The sequence below is a fragment of the Parastagonospora nodorum genome, assembly GCF_000146915.1.
Source record: "Parastagonospora nodorum SN15 chromosome Unknown scaffold_16, whole genome shotgun sequence".
NCBI classification, from domain to species: Eukaryota; Fungi; Ascomycota; class Dothideomycetes; order Pleosporales; family Phaeosphaeriaceae; genus Parastagonospora; species Parastagonospora nodorum.
The window spans coordinates 70,906-87,623 of record NW_001884564.1 but is presented as its reverse complement, the minus strand read 5'-3'; the positions used below and the strand labels follow the sequence as shown (position 1 = coordinate 87,623).

Below are 16,718 nucleotides of genomic sequence, written 5' to 3'. Positions count from 1 at the left end.
GAGGGCGGACAGCGCGAGATGGGCCATACTTTAAGCCTCGTAGACTTTAAGAAGCAGCTCAAGCAAGCGTTCGAGGAAGCCAAGGGCCAGAAGGAAATATGGACAGATGTCATCGACAAAATCACAGCCTTTGGCCCACGCCGAATAGGTCCCAACATCTTGGTCGATGCAACGAAAGCCGGCATCTGCGGCAAAGTGTAAGCTCTCCTGCACCCCCCAAAACCTCGCAAACTAACCCTCTCCAGCCTCCGCGAATCCTCCACTCCTGACACCACCACACCCTCAGCCCCAGACCACACAATCTCCGCGCATACCTTCGCCTCAACCATAATCTACGCCTTCCAACTCGCCACAGCCCAGGGTCCCTGCTGTGCCGAGCCCATCCAAGGCATCGCCGTGTTTCTCGAAGATGTGTCCATCAACACTTCCACCACCGACGAATCCTCCGGCCGCCTAACCGGCGAAGTCATCAAAGCCGTGCGCTCCTCGATCCACGCCGGCTTCCTCGACTGGTCACCGCGCATGCTGCTCGCCATGTACACGTGTGAAATCCAAGCATCCACAGACGTGCTGGGCCGCGTGTACGCGGTGCTCACGCGCCGGCGCGGCACGATTCTGAGCGAGACGATGAGTTCGACGTCCGCGAGCACGACGGGGAATCAAACCTTCACCATCACGGCACATATCCCCGTCGCCGAGTCCTTTGGCTTCAGCGACGAGATCAGGAAGAGGAGTAGTGGTAGTGCGAGTCCGCAGTTGAGGTTTGCGGGCTTTGAGATTCTGGATGAAGACCCGTTTTGGGTACCGTTTACCGAGGACCAGTTGGAGGATTTGGGGGAACTTGCGGATCGTGAGAATGTGGCGCGCAGGTATGTGGATGGCGTGCGGAGAAGGAAGGGGCTGAGGGTTATGGAGAGGAAGGTTGAGGCGGAGAAACAGAAGACGTTGAAGAGGTAGTGGGGTGTGGAACGGGTAGATTGGAGGATTTGGGGGGAGATGAGATGGTGGGATAAGGGCAGGTATAAAAGTCAATCGATTCTCACGTTGAGGATTCTTCTCCTTCATCCCACATCTACTGTGCTCGAAAACCAAAACTCATATCTGCTCACACGATGTCTTTCCCTTTTTTTCTTTCGAAAACCAAAATCACCATCAGAGAGCTTCATGTTCTGCTTCGTCCCTCGACCATCAGAATCAGCCATTTAGCATAAGATGTTCTCCTCTCCCTCCGCTCTTCTTCAAAAGCAGCACTCGATCGTTCCATGCCTCCCGTCTCCGCTGCTCTTTCACAATGGATCGAGACGTTGCGCGACGAATGTGTCCGCCTCTCCTGTCCTCTAAAAACACCGAACCAGAAATCGAGACGTTCTCCTCTTCTTCCTGAAACTACCGTGTATCCGATGCATGTCCCGCCGACATTCCAGATTTATGATACCTCATATGATGAAAATGTTGAACACACCGAACTATGCCGTCCGCGCGTCGACTCTCTAAACTCGCACCTGTTTGGTTCCATGTTGCGCAAAGCTTGCGCAGCTCTTTCTTATGAAAGCGGTGGGATGATCTGGACATGTCGCCGGCTCTGCCATTTCGAGAAACTCTTGCGAACTGCGAATGAGCAGAGTTTTCCTCCCGCGCTCTCACTCCAACGGCATGGAAACGCGGGATGAAGCGAGAGATGTTGCTGCCTGTGCTTTGCTCGATCCTAAAGCAACACCACAATCATGTATGAGCAGCGTTTTGCTTCTGTGCTCTCCAAAATCGCCATAAAGAACTTGAATGTCTGCCAATATTCCACTGCTCTTTCTTTCGGAAGTGGTGGGGTAAACGGAACATGTCCTCGTCTTTGCTCTTTGAAAAAAATACAATTGCCAAAATGTTATGGGCAGCGGGCTTTGTTCGTCTTCTCCCAAAATAAACTACCACGAATATGTATGAGCTTCAGGTTTTGCTCCAGCGCTCCTCATATCGAAATCTTAAGCAGGCAAAGCTTATGCCTGGCTGCGTCTTTTTCCGCCTCCCAAATCTAAGAGCAAAGATCAGCCAGCATGCTGTGTTCTGTTGCGCGAATATAAAAGTGAACGTTACTCTTAGCTTCTTCCATTTCTATCCAACTCCGGCCCATTCAAATACCAAAAAGAATGTCTCGAAAAACTTATGTCGCCAACTCCATGCGTGTCCCGTTCCTTCTTCCGCCTCAATATCTATGATCTCCAACGTCATGCTCTCCTCTAGGTTTCACGAGGATAAAACCCGAACGTCACTCTCTGTTTCTTCCACATCTACACCTATCTAGATCAAGAGGACGATCCGGAGCCGGGTATGTGCTTCTCCTACTCTTCCTAAAACTTCGATCGTGTCTTTGCATGATCGACGACTTCTGTGCCTCTGGGTTGCCAAAAAGACCTTGGGCGCCTGCATGTGTGCCGGCCACTTTTCCCGCCTCTTAAAAAGAGGAGTGAGCGTAATATGCTCTTCTTTGCGTCGCGAGTATAAAATCGAACTTTAATGTTCATTCTTGCTACGTCTGTACAACTCCAATCCTGTAGAACTCGAACCATGTTCAAACTGCAAAAACTTAACCCGAGGAGATCCATGTCGTCTCCTCTTCCCTTTCCATGATCGCGGTTAAAGCTATAAATTATCAGCGACCTTTGGCTTTCTGCATACCTAAAATATCAAGGGCAGTGTGTTGTGTGTTTCCTGCTCTTCTTCCGCCCCCAACACCAAGAGACACCGAGACATGCTCTTCTCTGCTGTCTCAAAGAACCAAACTAGCTGCAAGGCCTCCGTATATCCTCACAGTTCTTAAACAAATTATTATACCAGAACACCGAACGAAAGAATTTATCTCGCCGTCGCTGCTCTTCCCGAAATCTTGACAACACCTATTACTAAGCCACAACTCCTGTGGTATCGCTCCTACATGTGCGTGTTCTCCCGCCACCAAAACTGGCAATCGATCAACCTGACGCTGTGTTTTGTGTCGCGGAGAACGAAATTGGCGGCGTGCACTATCTATGTCTCTCCAAAAATATATACTCCGGCCTTCATTGCTCTGACCGGTTCTCGAAAACGTCGCTGAACAAGACGATATGAGTAACGAACTTCTCTTCTCTGTCCTGCTTACAAAGTACTATGAACAGCTATATGTGTCTAGGTCTACTTCCGCCTCCAAAAAAACACTTTCTCCTCTACTTTATGCTCTCCTCTACGTTCTGAAGAACTGAAAATAGACGTCTGCTTATTCAACGTTCATTCAAGTCTACATTTTTTGCATATATCAAAACACCTCTTGGGACACTCTATGTCGTTTCAACTCTTTCCGAAATTATACTAAGAAGTTGCGACGTTTTCTTCTGCGCTTTTGCTTGAAAACAAGGTGGTAGTGGCGTTATGCGTGTCCATCTTCTCTCTCGCGCACGAAAATTGGAGGATATGAAATGGTATGCTTTCTTTCCAGTGGCGGCAGGTCTAAATCAGCAATATCCGGGCTGTACATCTGCCCAACATCGAACTCTATCTGTTATCATCTGCCTCTTGTCTTATCGTGAAGAACACGCCGCATGTTCGATCCAAAATCATGAGTGGAAGGGACCTATGTCGCTGCCTCGCGCATTCAATACTAATCTAGCGACGTTTACATGAGTTTTGAATTGTGTCCTCATTTCGTTTCTGCACCACGCTTGTCTCCTGTCCCACCAAAATCGCATAAGCCAAGGCCCATGATCTTTTCCTGTCTCGGGAACCAAAGACGGCAATGCCCCCCATGCATATCCAGAATTCTCCTGAGAGTTGTTCACATCAAGAGGCTGAAGTCGAGATACTATGCCCCTTCTCCTCCCTTCCAAATGAGCTAGGCCTGTACACATAAGTTGCGACTTTCGCTCCCACACTGCTTCATCAACACGATCGTATTAGCTCGTTTACCAAAATGAAGACAGTCTCTAACATGAGCATTCTTATGTTAAGGACGAAAATCAGCAGTGAGCATAAACCATGTTTGCCAATCTCATGAGGGTTGCGCACACCAAAACCTTGTGTAGAAACGTTCGTGTCGCCGCTTCTGTTGTTTCCAAAATCGCTCCAGCAAGGACTAAGGATATGCAGCGGCCATGATGTTTATCGGTTCAAATGTTGATTTGATGATCATATCAAAACATCGAGTTTAAGTTTCAATGTCGTCTTCTGTCTCCTTTCCAAAGCACCTGAACACCGACACACGCGCAACGACTTTTGCCCTGTGCTTTCTATAACTCGTCATGCCGGCGTAACATGTGTGCGTACAATTTCTCCCACCAAACATCTCTAGGTAAATTAGCTACGTTCTCTTCTTTGTTTCGAGAATCGAACATCGCCGTGCACGCCCTCGATTCTCAATGACCATGTCCACATCAAAATTAGGGTGGTAACACTTCATGGTTCGCTGCTCAATGCGCTATTCGAAACGAATATAAGTAGCAACTTCTGCTGACACCCTCTTTCCATAATAGGATCGTGCAGTGCACGTATCTTCTCTCACCAAACAGCGCTCGGATCTTACATATGATCTCTTCTGCATCTAGGAAATTCAAAATTGCCGAACGACGTTCTACATGTTTTGGAAAGTGTTCACATGAATATTTGAGTGTGAGACTCACATGCCGCCTCTCCGTCTAAAATCCAGCCACACGGCTTTATGAGCAGCAGATTTTTGCTCCTCTGTTTTTATTACATCAGAACTGCGTTACAAACAACTTGATGTTAGCCTCGCATATATGTATGTCTACTTTCTCGAAAGTCAATTGCTGCCGAGACATGACTCAGTTGAATGTCACATATAAGCTGCAGCTGATTACATGTCCTGGAGTAATACGCAGCTCTTTCGTGATGTAGCAGAGCCTTGTCTGCATTATGAAGATGTCCAGACCACTGGACGATTTTTAGCTCCCGTGATGCATGTGTGACAGATTCTTTGCTCTGTGCGCAATATCAATTGATCCATCATTACGATGAAATAGCATAACACCATGAAGGTGGTGGGCCGCATGCTCGACGAGTATCATGATCATCAACATCATAGCATCATGATGCTGAAGGAGAGGCCGGTGAGCAAAGCTGAATGATAAAGGTCAATAGTACACTGTTTAAGTTTGGCAAGTCACAGATGTAAGCTTGAGAGGAGAACGTTGAAGGCACATATGCATTAACTATTACTACAGACGGGGAGCAATACACTTTTAGTCTCTTCCCAAAGCCCTAAGGCATCCACTTCATTACCAAGCACTATCCATCTCCGATGCTCCGCCGCCGTTAAAGGGGACATCCAAAGCAAAGCCATTTTACCCATGTGGTACGTGGTATCATCAGGTCAAAAGCAACCAAAGAAAAGGGTAATCGTAGTCGTAAACATGATCAAGCTTGCATAACGCAACGCATCTCATCTAGACGCGGCCGAATCATTCGCGGTAAGAGAGGAAGGTGTTGGGCTCGGTTCCCGGGGCGGCAGTGGCACCAGTGACGGGAGCGCCGGTGCCAGTGAGACCAGCGCCAGTGCTGGTGCTGGAGAAAGCGTTGTCGACCTGACCAGCGAAGCCAGGGGCGCCTGTCTGCTGGGTACCGGGAAGACCGCCAACGAGACCAGCGCCAGTTCCAGAGGTAGCGGGAAGGCCACCAGTCAGACCGGCGCCAGACTGAGTAGTACCATACTGGCTGGTGCTATCAAAACCAGATGGGTTAACGCCCTGGGCGGGGTTGAGACCCTGAGAAGCACCGAGGCCTTGAGGAGCGCCAGTAGCTGAACCCATGTCTGAGCCGTAACCACCAGCGCGGCCGTGAGGCTTGCGGGTAACCTTGGGAAGGGTGGGCAGGCTAGTGCTCTCCTTGGCGGAACCGATGGAGAAGATAGGGCTCTCCCACTTGTCGCCCTTGGCTGCGAGCTCCTTGTACTCAGTAGCCTTGGATGAGATACCACCGGGCAGGGAGATGTTCTTGAAGATGGAGTCGTGCTGGGTGACGGCCATGTTGACTTGGGTGTCCTTGGTCTTCTCCTTGAGCTGTTCCTTCTTCTGCTTACCCTGCATGATGCGTGAGTTGGCGGCAGAGGCGTAGCGCTGGTACATATTCTGGGAGGTGCTCTGGGTCGGGGTTGCGCTTGGCCTCAGCCTCGGCCTTGTCGGCTTCAACCTTGATATCGTAGAGCATACCGTCGAGCTGGTTGACAGAGTCCTTGATCTGCTTCTCGAGCACCTTCTGGATGACGGGGCGCATGACCTTGAGGAGGAGAGGCTTGAACATGTTGAAGAGGAGCTTGTGGTTGCTCTTCTTCAACTTGATCTGAAGGTTCTGAATGTCGGTCTCAATCTTGTTGACCTTGAAGAAGTGCGTCTGGACGTTGTTCTCGCGAGCGCGGTCAGCAGTCTCCATCTCGACCTTGAAGCTGAATCCAGTACCGCCCATGAAGATGTCCATGACACCCTTGTCGGTGATGGAAGGGAAGCCCTGCTTGCGCTTGATGTAGTAGGAGACATCGCGCAGGTCCATCTGTACACCAGAGACAGACAGCATGACCTTGTTCTTGTTCTTGTTGGTGATCGACTTGCGTCCCCAGCGCCAGTAGTTGTCAGAGCCGAACTCCAAGACGTTGGGTGCAAGGTTGTCACCCTCAATGACAAGGTTCTCGACGACAGCGTCGATCATCGGGTCGCTGTACTCAATGCGAGGAATGGGGATGTACTGGACGCTCTCGAAGAAGCCGGGCAGGATGACATCGGTGATGTCCTTGAGGAGGTGAGGCTTGAAGACGGTCTTGCCGTTGTCGTCGGTGCCGAGGTCGTTGAACAGCCTGTTCATGGAATCGGCGAAGGCCTTGTTTTGTGGGTCGGCGTCGAACTGCTCGCCAATGTACTTGAACTCATCAGCGATGCGGTCAGTGTGTCCGCGGTAACGGCCACGGAGCAAGTCGTGACCCTGGTCGTAGATGCGGTTCCACTCCTCGTTGGACTCGTCCTCGAGGATGTATCCCTGCTGCTGGAGCACCTTGCGGATGTAACCATCGATGCGCTTGAACCAGTTCTTGAGTTCTGGGTCGCGGTCGGCATCCTTGTAGATCTGGTTGATAGACTCAATCAGGTCGTCGAATGAGGTGCTGTTGGCAAAGCGCTCAAGGAGTGTCTTGATGTTTGTCAGCCAATGTGCATTGTCAGAATGGAACCCTGTTTTACGTACCTTGAGGTCAGCTTCAGCAGTCTTCAAAGCATCGTCCTGATGCGCACCTTTGACGGTTCCTGTGGCCTGCTGGGTCACAGTCTTAGTGTGGCCAGTGTACTGCTCAGCGAGACGGAGAAGAGTCTCGATGGCGCGCTGGTAATCCTGGTGACCCTGGATCTCAACCACCATCTTCTTCAGGCGCCAAATGGTCTGGTCGCGACGCTCCTCAGGCATCTTGCCCTTGAGGTAGTTGTTCAGCTGGTCACGGCGAGCGCGAGCCTTGTCCTTGTCCTCTTCTGAGACGTTCTGGTCGACCTTGTCCTTGGCGACGTTCAGAGCAGCCTGAGCGTTGAGGCCAGTGGACTGGCCAGTCTGGCCCTCATGAGCACCAAGCTGGGCAGTGTCGCGGGGATCACGTGAGCCCTCTGGGTGGGCAGCCTGGTTGATATCGCCGGCGGCCTGCTTAGCATCGCCCTTTCCGAAGGGAAGGCTCTGCTTGGCTTGTGCCTTGAGCTTCTCTGCGGACAGCTCTGGGGTGTCGTGCCAGGTGTTGTCGTCAGCGGGCTTGTCAATCTGGTTGAGCTTGTCCTCAGATGGCTTGACCTTGTTGGCGGTGTTTTGTGCGGCATCGCCAGCAATGTCTCGCAGCAGTACAGAGGCATCAGAGAGAAGCTTTCTGAATTGACCGTTGGAGATCAGAAGGGTGCCGAGGGTGCGTAGACCATCGAGCGCCTCATTACCGTGCTGCTTGGCGGTGTCCTTGTCGATTGGCGCACCGGGTAACTGGGTGCCGGCGCCAGTGATCTGCTCTGCTTGCCAGATGAAGTCCTGGAGGAGGTTGCCCTCGTTCTTGGTGAGAAGCAGGATCTTGGCCTGCTCGATGACCGTCTTGAGGTCGCCTACGAGCTTCTGGCCCTCGCTTGACAGCTTCTTTGAGGGTGTGCTGAGCGGCTTTGCTGCCAGCGCCGAGTTGAGCGCAACGTCAATCTGCTTGTTGGATGGGACCTTGCCATTTGAGAAGGCTAGAAGCGGCAAGTTAGCGCATGTTTGTGTTGGGGAATGTGGGGTGCGCTGCAGCATTGCATACCTTGGAAAATGCCAAACAGTTGAAGCTTGTTGTTGACGTCGATCTCCTTTTGCTTCAAGTCAACCGGACCTGTGTACTGTTAGCCCCATCATCGCAGCAATTGCGCAATTGACGTACGGTTGACTGCTTTCGAGCCGGCCATGATTGAGGGGTGTGGTCAAATCTGATGCTGGGTATCAAGTGGGGTATCAAATAAACAAACGCTGAAACAATGGAAGAGAGTTCAGTTGTTGGAGCGAGGTGGTGGGTATCAGAGTAGGTGAGGGCGAGCGAGGGGAGTGCGGGCAGGCCTTTATTATTGGGGTGGTGGGAGGTGGTTGCCGTGGCACGCGATTCCCGATTGTGCTGTCGCACAGTTGCCAGAGGTTACGTCATACACGCGTCGTCAGTACAAATTTCACGACTCCTCAAGAGCCTGTTGTTGTCTAGACACCCCGCATGGCCTGGGCGAGCAGCCATGATCGAGCCGCGGACGCACCAAAGGCGCTTGCGGTCGTGGCGCTTCCCTGCTGATGTGTCGCCCACTGCCAGATCCTGCTCGAACGGGCCAGCGCAAGACAAGGCTTGCTCCAAAAAGCACCCCCTGGATGTCCATGACGGTGTTGGTGGGTGAATTGGGGTTCAATGCAGCCGATCGTCATCCAGGATCCTTCAGCTGGCCCCGGTTGCGTCATGGTCTCCGCCGTCAGCCACAATCCGCAAACAACATGTTTTGTGGAGATGACATTGCACTTTCGCATTGGACGACTTCACATGTGCCATTCCTCAAGTGCTGCTTTCCTCCATACATGCTGCTCAACACCATTCCCTCGACCACACCGAGTTTCTGATTCTTGTTGGGAAGGCACGTCCTGTGCATATTCTCGGAAGGAAGCCACGTTCCCGAGACAAGCTTTTTAGCATATCGGCACCTGGGCATAACTGTGGCTAATGCACGCTATCTACACCGTCTCGAATTTCACAATGACGACACTGATTCTTCACATTCACAATGTCCTCTCTCCCGAATGATCGGATGATTCGCTGCATACTCAAACGCTACGCCTCTACTGGTACCTGTCCAGCGCCGCCCACGCAGACGCCGTCTTCCACATCGTGATCGAGATGCGAAACTGGGATTGTGCCCTGGCAGGACGCAAATCCTAGAAATGGGATCTGCCGCCCTTGGCGATCATTCGCTCTCAGAGCCTGTTTCGAAGTCTCAACAGCGGCTGCAACTCCGAGGCTGTGGATAGCGGGCTTTCAGTGTGACACATGGCGCCATGTCAGAAACGTGTCTTTTGCATAGCACAACGGGTATGCACACTGGTCAGACCACCACGGTGTGGCATCTTCGAATGAGACCCTGAGATGGACCACCGGCATCAACCCTGCTCCTGGACCGTGCTTAGCGGGACGCAGTGGATGGCCGCTATGCCGCGCGACATGGAAGATCCTCCGAACCACACTCATACATATCACGAACGAAAGATAATCAACCTTGTATAGCTATCTGTTGTATACAAATACCTCGCAATGACTCCGAAAAGTTCGTTGTATGTAGAGAACACGTGCTAGCCCAGACTAGACTGAAATCGTTTTGAGTCCACAAGAAAATCGCACACGCACATCGTTAACGCCATCACATCATGCCAACAAGGGCCGAGACGACGTTGATCATGACTCTGATTTCATAGCCTTGGTACGACATTGTGTGTTGAATAATTAACCTCATGGGTTGATTCAGCGTCGCAATATTACAATGATGAAAGGTTGTATCGTGAACGTACCACAGCTTTTGAAAGCTTTTGGTGAATTGCCAGATCTTCCAGTCCTGTATTCTTCACTTGTAGTAAATAACAGTCGAGGTAGACTCGGGCAACCTTTACCAAGGAAGTGAACAAAGAAGGCGCAACTCATGTCAACCACAACACAAAGACCATATAATTGCGCGGACAAAGACATGTGGGATGAATGCTTCAAGCACGGCTCTGACAATGTGCATCTGAACAAGAAACATTGAGCAGCAAAACTCTCAGCATCTCAGTGTGACGCGACCAAATCCGGCCCCTTCGTCCATAACCTATTGACTACAGTCCATCCCATATGCCATTCCCGCAACTGGATCCTAGAAGACTTTCCACTGCCCCAAAACAACACATGGAGTCTCGTCGAACCAGCGCTACACATCGCCACCAAGCTTATCACCACCGTGCCGGCATCAGCCTTCTTCCGTCATGTAAAATACGGCCATCTAACACGTCAAAATGACCAGAACTTCCTTTGCTACACTGCGCCCGAAGACACAGTCAGTCAAGACCTCGCCGTCCTAGCCGACCTCCACAAGCTCTCCAAACGCATCAGGATCCTCTTCGCCGCGCTGAAACCCGAAGCCAGGCACACATCGCAGACGCGTGCGATACATCACGTCTCCCAAGCATCCTTCAGCACCGAACTGTTCATCAAAGGCGACAGATCCGCTCTCCCAGCCCGCCACGATAAACGCGTCCAATACATCGTCGTCAACGAAGCGTACGCCGTTTACGCCGAAAATACTAATCCCTCGCCCGCACAGGCCGCAAGGTTTGCTTTTAGTCTGGCGGCTACACGCGTGCACGAAACCGCGCATGCGTTCTACGCTCGAGATTTCTCTGATGGCAGGGAAGGATATGAAGAGCCATATTTAAACGTTACTCATTTCAACAACGGGTAGAGTGGCGGGGAATTAAGTTTCGCGCTGGAAGAAGTGTTGTTTGGGAAAAGTGCTCTCGCAGGTTGTGCATCCTGAGAAAGGCGTGCATTCTGGTTTAGTAGTTGTGCACGTGATGTTCAGATAACAATCGTTAGCAATATTACTCACTGATCTCCTTCTCTCTCGCCAGCTGAGTGCGCGTCGAAACCTGGTCCCTTTGAGGAAGAAATGCTCGTGCAACAGCTTGTAAAACTAGGTATATTCAAATCTGAGTGTAAAAGCGCGACCTTCATCAATCTCCAAGAGTTCTCAGCTCACAGTGTCAGATGTCGTCCAGTGATTGCATAAAGATTTGCCCCAAAAAAAAATACCAAAACGCAATGGTCCACTGACTTTCAACACTGTGTATCCTGTGAATTCAATTCTTTGTGCTCGTGAACAAAATGACGCTCGACAATGCCATTGTGCGATTTCTTTCTTGGTCTGTGTGAACCTACTATGAATACAATTAGGTCAAACCGAACGCCCGAGATGAACCTCCTTTACATGAAACGATCATATCACAAACATCGTTGGACTGAAGCACTCTTTTTGCTGAATTGTCAGAGGAGCATGTCTAACGAAGACGGCAACAACAGTCCTAGGACTACAAAAGACGGAGACGGCGATAAAAGGCCAAGGAGTACTAATTACAGCCACTATGACTGTGGTGACGCTGATTGGGATGGATATCTCACTCGAGGCTGGAAAAATGTCCTTTGGAACAACCCGGACTTTGGAGCATGGGAATCACAGCTCCATCAAGCAGGGTGTGGCAGGAAAGCTGACATTTCAGATCCAGAGGAGGGCGATCTGACCAACGAAATCCATCCAGTATTTGCACGCCAGCAGTGGGTGCAAGACATTCCAGACGACTCATGGGAGATACTCTCCCCAGTTCTCAGATTGGCCTCCAAAATGCTGCTAAGTAAGCCTGCTTTATCCTTCTTCAGACGGATACTATATGGTGTTGAGCGCAGGGGAGGCGGGCGTATGTACTTACACTACGAGGCGCCGGTAGATGTGGGAGAACAGGAAAATGAGGTAAGAAGATGCCTCGAGCTTTTGGCCCGGAAGCTTCGCTTGCTGTTTGCTGCAACCCCAAATAAGCCAGAATCTTCAGAAGATCCAGAGACTGAGCCACAGACCCACGCCGTGCACTGTGTCTCGCACCACCATTTCGGAAAAGAGTACTTCATCCGTGATGGCCTTGACAAGCTACCTGAAGATAATGGCCAGTTCCACTTTTTACTCATCAATCAAGCCTACGCGGAATTGTTCACTTCGTATGCTAGGAGACGGAGAGACAGTGAGCCGACCTCACCTTCAGACTTGGTTCGCGCAACATTCTCGCTTGCTACCTCTTTGGTACATGAAACAGGCCACGCATTCTATGCACGTGATCGGACCGACGGAGACGAGTCTTATGCAGAGCCATTTTTCGAGCTACAACAGCATGACGAAAATGTCGAGTTAGGCAGTGCACTCGAGTTTCAGATGTTCAATGTCTTGGTAAATACAGTCGTCCATCCCTGGCAGGGCGTGCAGTTGGAGTGGCAGCCGGTAGTGAAGCAACTGGTAGGTGAGTACGTAGAGGTACTTCGCGGGAGCGAAAACTACTTAACGTTGCCCATGGACCCGACATGGATGCACTCGCTTACGACCCAAGCATTTTGGGATGAGCTCGAAACCAAGCCCACTACTGAGCAATTAAAAGGTCTTTATGTGCCAACAGAGGTTGAGTTTGGCGCCACATTTGACTCCAAGGCGAAAGTTTGGACGTGGAAACAAAGTCCTGGGGCCCTCACCAGGTGTGGACGCACGCCAAATGAAAGCGCTCTGGCCAAAAAGGTGAGATCAAGAAAGCAGCGAGAGAAGAGGAAAAAGGCTAAGCAGCCTAAGCTCAGTGTCGCTGCTGGAAGGTACGGGTTGAGATCGAAGACGGGACGTATAGACAATCTGCTCAGTATTGCGGCAGGACCGATAGCAGCGTAGTAATACAGCGAGTCAATTATTGATAAAACCGGGTTCGTGCAACCGAAGACTAGAAGATGGCAATAGCTCCAGGCGGACTTCCAATACCACCTTTGACGTGCAGTGGCGCGCTCGTCATGAAGAACGTATACCGACCCATGGCCTGGCATCTCTCACTGAGTTTCTCGAGATCCCACATCTCGCCAATCGGTGTACCTGTTGCTGGTCAGCAAGTGGAACATCAAGTTGCATCATACACATACCCCAATGCACCAAGAGCCATTCATGCAAGCACCAGCCGTCTGTAAATTTCGGCGGCCATGCTTCGAAAGCAACAGTATCGCCAACGAGACCAGCTAGGTGTTGATCGTACAGCCAACGGACAGTCTTTTCGTTTGCCTGAACGCCGATGGCAGCGCTGTTGTCGCGCGTACCAGACTTTCGCTCGACTTCGCCGGCATTACTGAACATAGATGAGCATGCCCACTCCAAAACTCTCTGGAAGGATTGTACTCACTTGTGCCATCTCACATATCCACTGCGGATCATGAGGATATCTCCCTGTCTCAAGGTAGTTCCCTGCCACTTCAAAGTCTCAACGAGCTCATCAACCGGAATCTCGTGTCTCGACACCGGGCTTGGCGCTTTCCCATTCTTCTCCTCATACCATCTCAGCCAGTCGCATAGCACACCGCGTCCAACAATGCCGCCTCTTTCGCACCAGTTGTGCGTTCCGTTGGTATCCGTCTTTCCAGCCTCTTCGTGCGTGAGACCATTGTAGTAAGTCTGGGTTGCTTGGTGAGCGAAGTGCTTCAAGCTATCCCATTGCGATCCGGCCTGGGTATTGATGTAGACTTCATCGTCCATGGCAATGAATTCCGAGAAATCGGTGAAGTTGATTTTCTTTTGGTGGAATTCCTTGCGGTTGAAGCCAGGAAACTGGACATTGTGGAGAGGCCAGTCGAGTTGGATGCGTTCGCCCGTAGTGATCTCGCGTGAAGCAGCTAGCACGACAGATTGGGTGAGAAGGTTAACAGCTGTCAATTATGTTTTAGTACACGTGACCTGGATTGCGATGATGAATTTGCTTACCTCCAGCTTCGTCCTTCTTTCCATCCTTATCGTAAAAACCCCAAATGCAACCTTGTGGCATTCCATCGACTTTGGGCAGATCGTCGAAAGCTGGGAACTTGTGTTCATTGCCCACGGCGCCACCAGTGACATTTTGCGCAGCCTCCGCAAGCGTATCTTGCGCGGTTTTGAGTATGCTAGCCATGATTTATCGATACTCAAAGTTCTGGAGAGGGTTAAAGCAGCTTATATTCAGTTGCAGAAGGTATCTTATTCAAATAGGCTTTGACTTCCCCACTTCCACAGGCTCTCAAGTCAACACCCCGCATTCGGCTACTCGGGTGGTCCCTGAATGAGGTCGGAGACGTAATCGGTCCATGGTGTGTTCTTTTTCGATGACGTTGCGGACCGGTCTCTAGTTGGAGTTGTCGTTCTTAATGGCGGACCCGCTTCCGATGGGTGGAGGCCTCGCTTGCCTAGTTAGTGCGGAGGTGTTCTCGATCCACGAGATCCCGGTTGTCCGACCACAACGACGACGGCCACCGACAGAGATTTTCTTTAAAGGCTTGATGCCTGTTTCAGGGCCGGTTTACGCAGTGCAGTTATGATACTGAACTGGCATGTTCTCGTTTCGAGACGATCTTATGCAGTCAGTTCCGTGTCTAGATATGCGGCTTAATACAAGGGCATACCGCATCCCTCTTACACTGTGAGGACTTTACACTAAATTATCTAAAAAGTCGAGAGCATTGAAAGACTAGGCTTTTATCAATGAGCTTCCAAAACGCGTAAAATCATGCTTGCTGACTGCCCAGGTGCGACCTCCTGCTATAAGCATAGAACAAAACGGATGCCATCCTGCTGCAGACGTAATTCGCAAAAGGTTTTCAGCTCAAAGTTCGCGTCTAACGCGATGAAAAAGAGGTGCATGCCTGTCTCCGTAGGATCTATCTCCTCGATGGGGCCCGTGTACGTACCCTGATCATGAGAGGTTTTAGCTGTGATGTCTTGGGGCTTTTCTTTGCCTAGCACAGGCTGCCACTGTCAAATAACAGAGAAACGCCACGCAAGAGCCCATCATGGGATGTTGCGGTATTCAAAGGATATTTGTGGAGTTAGACGCCTACATTTGTAAGCTCGTGTGAGGTAAGCGACAGGCGGAACTCCGCCTGCAGGTGGTCGTAGAGAAAGAAACTGCCAAGGAGTATTCTGAAAGCCAAATAAAAGCTGAGAGGCTCTCCTTTATTGCATCTATTGCACAAAGGAACCTCGTCAAGCTACATTACGTGTGCTGAATTTTCACAACATGTCCTACCCAAAGACGTATCGCGCTTGGCGCCGCAGTGCTACACCATTTCCACGCACCCTCAAACTTTCGAACGAGACGCTTCCTGAGGCACTAGACACGTCGGACGTGTTGATACGGATCCACGCTGTATCGCTCAACTATCGTGATGTTGCCATGCTTCAGGAAGGTAAATATCCGGCGACAGTCGATGACGGCGGCGTATCTGCTTCTGATTGTGCCGCTGAAGTTGTGGCTATTGGAAGAGGTGTCGAAAGATTTGCATTGGGTGATCACGTAGCACCAACTATTGGTCTGGAGATATTGACTGGTGAAGAGCGGGATGTCGGCGATGTCATCCTCGGCAGTACTGGACCAGGCACGTTGAGGGAATACGCAGTCTTCCATGAGAAGGTCCTGGTCAAGCTACCGCAGCACTTGACCTGGGAAGAAGTAAGCTAAGCATGCCAAAAGCACTGAAAGTCTGTATTAATAAAGGTCGTACTCAGGGATCAACTTTGACATGCGCCGGGATTACAGCATGGCGAGTACTGGACGGACTGCACAACGTGCCGGAGGACGCAACTGCGCTGCTCCAAGGTGAAGCTCTAGCTTTCATGAGAGTAGCTTCGACAACATTGACCAAGCGACAGGAACCGGCGGAGTGAGCCTTATGACACTCCTGATCTGTATCGCAGCAGGAATCAAGCCTATTATCACTTCTTCGTCCGATGATAAGCTAGAAAAGATCAAGACGATAGATCCAGCAATCCGGGGCATCAACTACAAGACGGCGGATGTCGCAACAGAAGTGCTCAAGCTGACTGGTGGTAAAGGCGTCGATGTAATTCTCAACAACATTGGCATAAGCTCCATCCCAGAAAACTTGAAAGTTGTCCGGCAGAACGGAAGTGTAGCTCTTGTGGGATTCCTTGGAGGCTTTTCCGCGGACTACTCGCCAAACGTTCTTTCCGCAATAATGATCAAGGCGTGTAAGCTCCAGTGAGTTTGGTCCCAGGCAAATCTGTCACAACTATTGACGCGCTGTATAGGGGCGTAATGGGCGGTTCAAGAACAGATTTCGAGGCTCTCAATGCTTTTCTGGGAGAAAAGCAGGTGAAGATGGACCCCATAATCGACAGGATCTTCACATTCGACGAGGCACCTGCGGCTTATGAATACCTTGCGTTGGGCAGTCATGTAGGCAAGGTGGTGATCAAGGTGTCTTAAAGCTACACGTAGCGAGTAAGCGTGATAATGGCATTAAAACGATGCCTGTCTCTTAGTAAGACAGTCCACCACGATGTTATTCTCTCTGCCCCTATTAAGAGGTGGTGACGTGTGACATCGGTGTGTCATACCACGCACCATAGTAGCCGTTTCATCCGTATTGCGACATAGCG

The 16,718-nt window shown here is 50.7% G+C and overlaps 9 protein-coding genes across 9 annotated transcripts in view; 6 read left to right on the top strand and 3 right to left on the bottom strand.

Annotated features, from left to right (window-relative positions):
* Window positions 1–957, top strand: part of SNOG_09958 (hypothetical protein) — a gene marked incomplete at both ends in the record, with an annotated part of 3,447 nt that extends 2,490 nt beyond the window's left edge. The window contains 2 exons of the mRNA XM_001800190.1: window positions 44–197; window positions 246–957. Coding sequence (XP_001800242.1) covers window positions 44–197; window positions 246–957 — 866 coding nt within the window. The remainder of the gene's footprint in view (window positions 1–43; window positions 198–245) is intronic.
* Window positions 958–5,009: 4,052 nt separating this feature from the next.
* On the top strand, window positions 5,010–5,304 carry SNOG_09956 (hypothetical protein; the record flags this gene model as incomplete). The annotated part of the gene is made up of 2 exons (XM_001800189.1): window positions 5,010–5,087; window positions 5,210–5,304. The coding sequence occupies 2 exons, from the start codon at window positions 5,010–5,012 to the stop codon at window positions 5,240–5,242; spliced, it is 111 nt and encodes a 36-aa protein (XP_001800241.1). The 3' UTR covers window positions 5,243–5,304.
* A 134-nt stretch (window positions 5,305–5,438) lies between these two features.
* SNOG_09955 (hypothetical protein) lies at window positions 5,439–8,417 on the bottom strand (the record flags this gene model as incomplete). The annotated part of the gene is made up of 4 exons (XM_001800188.1): window positions 5,439–6,056; window positions 6,100–8,210; window positions 8,276–8,344; window positions 8,393–8,417. The coding sequence occupies 4 exons, from the start codon at window positions 8,415–8,417 to the stop codon at window positions 5,439–5,441; spliced, it is 2,823 nt and encodes a 940-aa protein (XP_001800240.1).
* A 255-nt stretch (window positions 8,418–8,672) lies between these two features.
* On the bottom strand, window positions 8,673–8,870 carry SNOG_09954 (hypothetical protein; the record flags this gene model as incomplete). The annotated part of the gene is made up of 2 exons (XM_001800187.1): window positions 8,673–8,690; window positions 8,754–8,870. The coding sequence occupies 2 exons, from the start codon at window positions 8,868–8,870 to the stop codon at window positions 8,673–8,675; spliced, it is 135 nt and encodes a 44-aa protein (XP_001800239.1).
* Window positions 8,871–9,266: 396 nt separating this feature from the next.
* Window positions 9,267–9,510, top strand: SNOG_09953 (hypothetical protein; the record flags this gene model as incomplete). Its single annotated transcript, XM_001800186.1, has 2 exons — window positions 9,267–9,327; window positions 9,422–9,510. The coding sequence occupies 2 exons, from the start codon at window positions 9,267–9,269 to the stop codon at window positions 9,508–9,510; spliced, it is 150 nt and encodes a 49-aa protein (XP_001800238.1).
* A 707-nt stretch (window positions 9,511–10,217) lies between these two features.
* SNOG_09952 (hypothetical protein) lies at window positions 10,218–10,967 on the top strand (the record flags this gene model as incomplete). The annotated part of the gene is made up of 2 exons (XM_001800185.1): window positions 10,218–10,253; window positions 10,302–10,967. The coding sequence occupies 2 exons, from the start codon at window positions 10,218–10,220 to the stop codon at window positions 10,965–10,967; spliced, it is 702 nt and encodes a 233-aa protein (XP_001800237.1).
* A 422-nt stretch (window positions 10,968–11,389) lies between these two features.
* On the top strand, window positions 11,390–12,980 carry SNOG_09951 (hypothetical protein; the record flags this gene model as incomplete). The annotated part of the gene is made up of 5 exons (XM_001800184.1): window positions 11,390–11,427; window positions 11,459–11,913; window positions 11,939–11,976; window positions 11,997–12,567; window positions 12,655–12,980. 5 exons carry the CDS (start codon window positions 11,390–11,392, stop codon window positions 12,978–12,980), a joined length of 1,428 nt encoding a protein of 475 aa, XP_001800236.1.
* Window positions 12,981–13,029: 49 nt separating this feature from the next.
* SNOG_09950 (hypothetical protein) lies at window positions 13,030–14,235 on the bottom strand (the record flags this gene model as incomplete). The annotated part of the gene is made up of 4 exons (XM_001800183.1): window positions 13,030–13,175; window positions 13,223–13,457; window positions 13,491–13,996; window positions 14,052–14,235. 4 exons carry the CDS (start codon window positions 14,233–14,235, stop codon window positions 13,030–13,032), a joined length of 1,071 nt encoding a protein of 356 aa, XP_001800235.1.
* A 1,101-nt stretch (window positions 14,236–15,336) lies between these two features.
* On the top strand, window positions 15,337–16,545 carry SNOG_09949 (hypothetical protein; the record flags this gene model as incomplete). The annotated part of the gene is made up of 3 exons (XM_001800182.1): window positions 15,337–15,773; window positions 15,943–16,307; window positions 16,394–16,545. The coding sequence occupies 3 exons, from the start codon at window positions 15,337–15,339 to the stop codon at window positions 16,543–16,545; spliced, it is 954 nt and encodes a 317-aa protein (XP_001800234.1).
* Window positions 16,546–16,718: the final 173 nt, after the last annotated feature.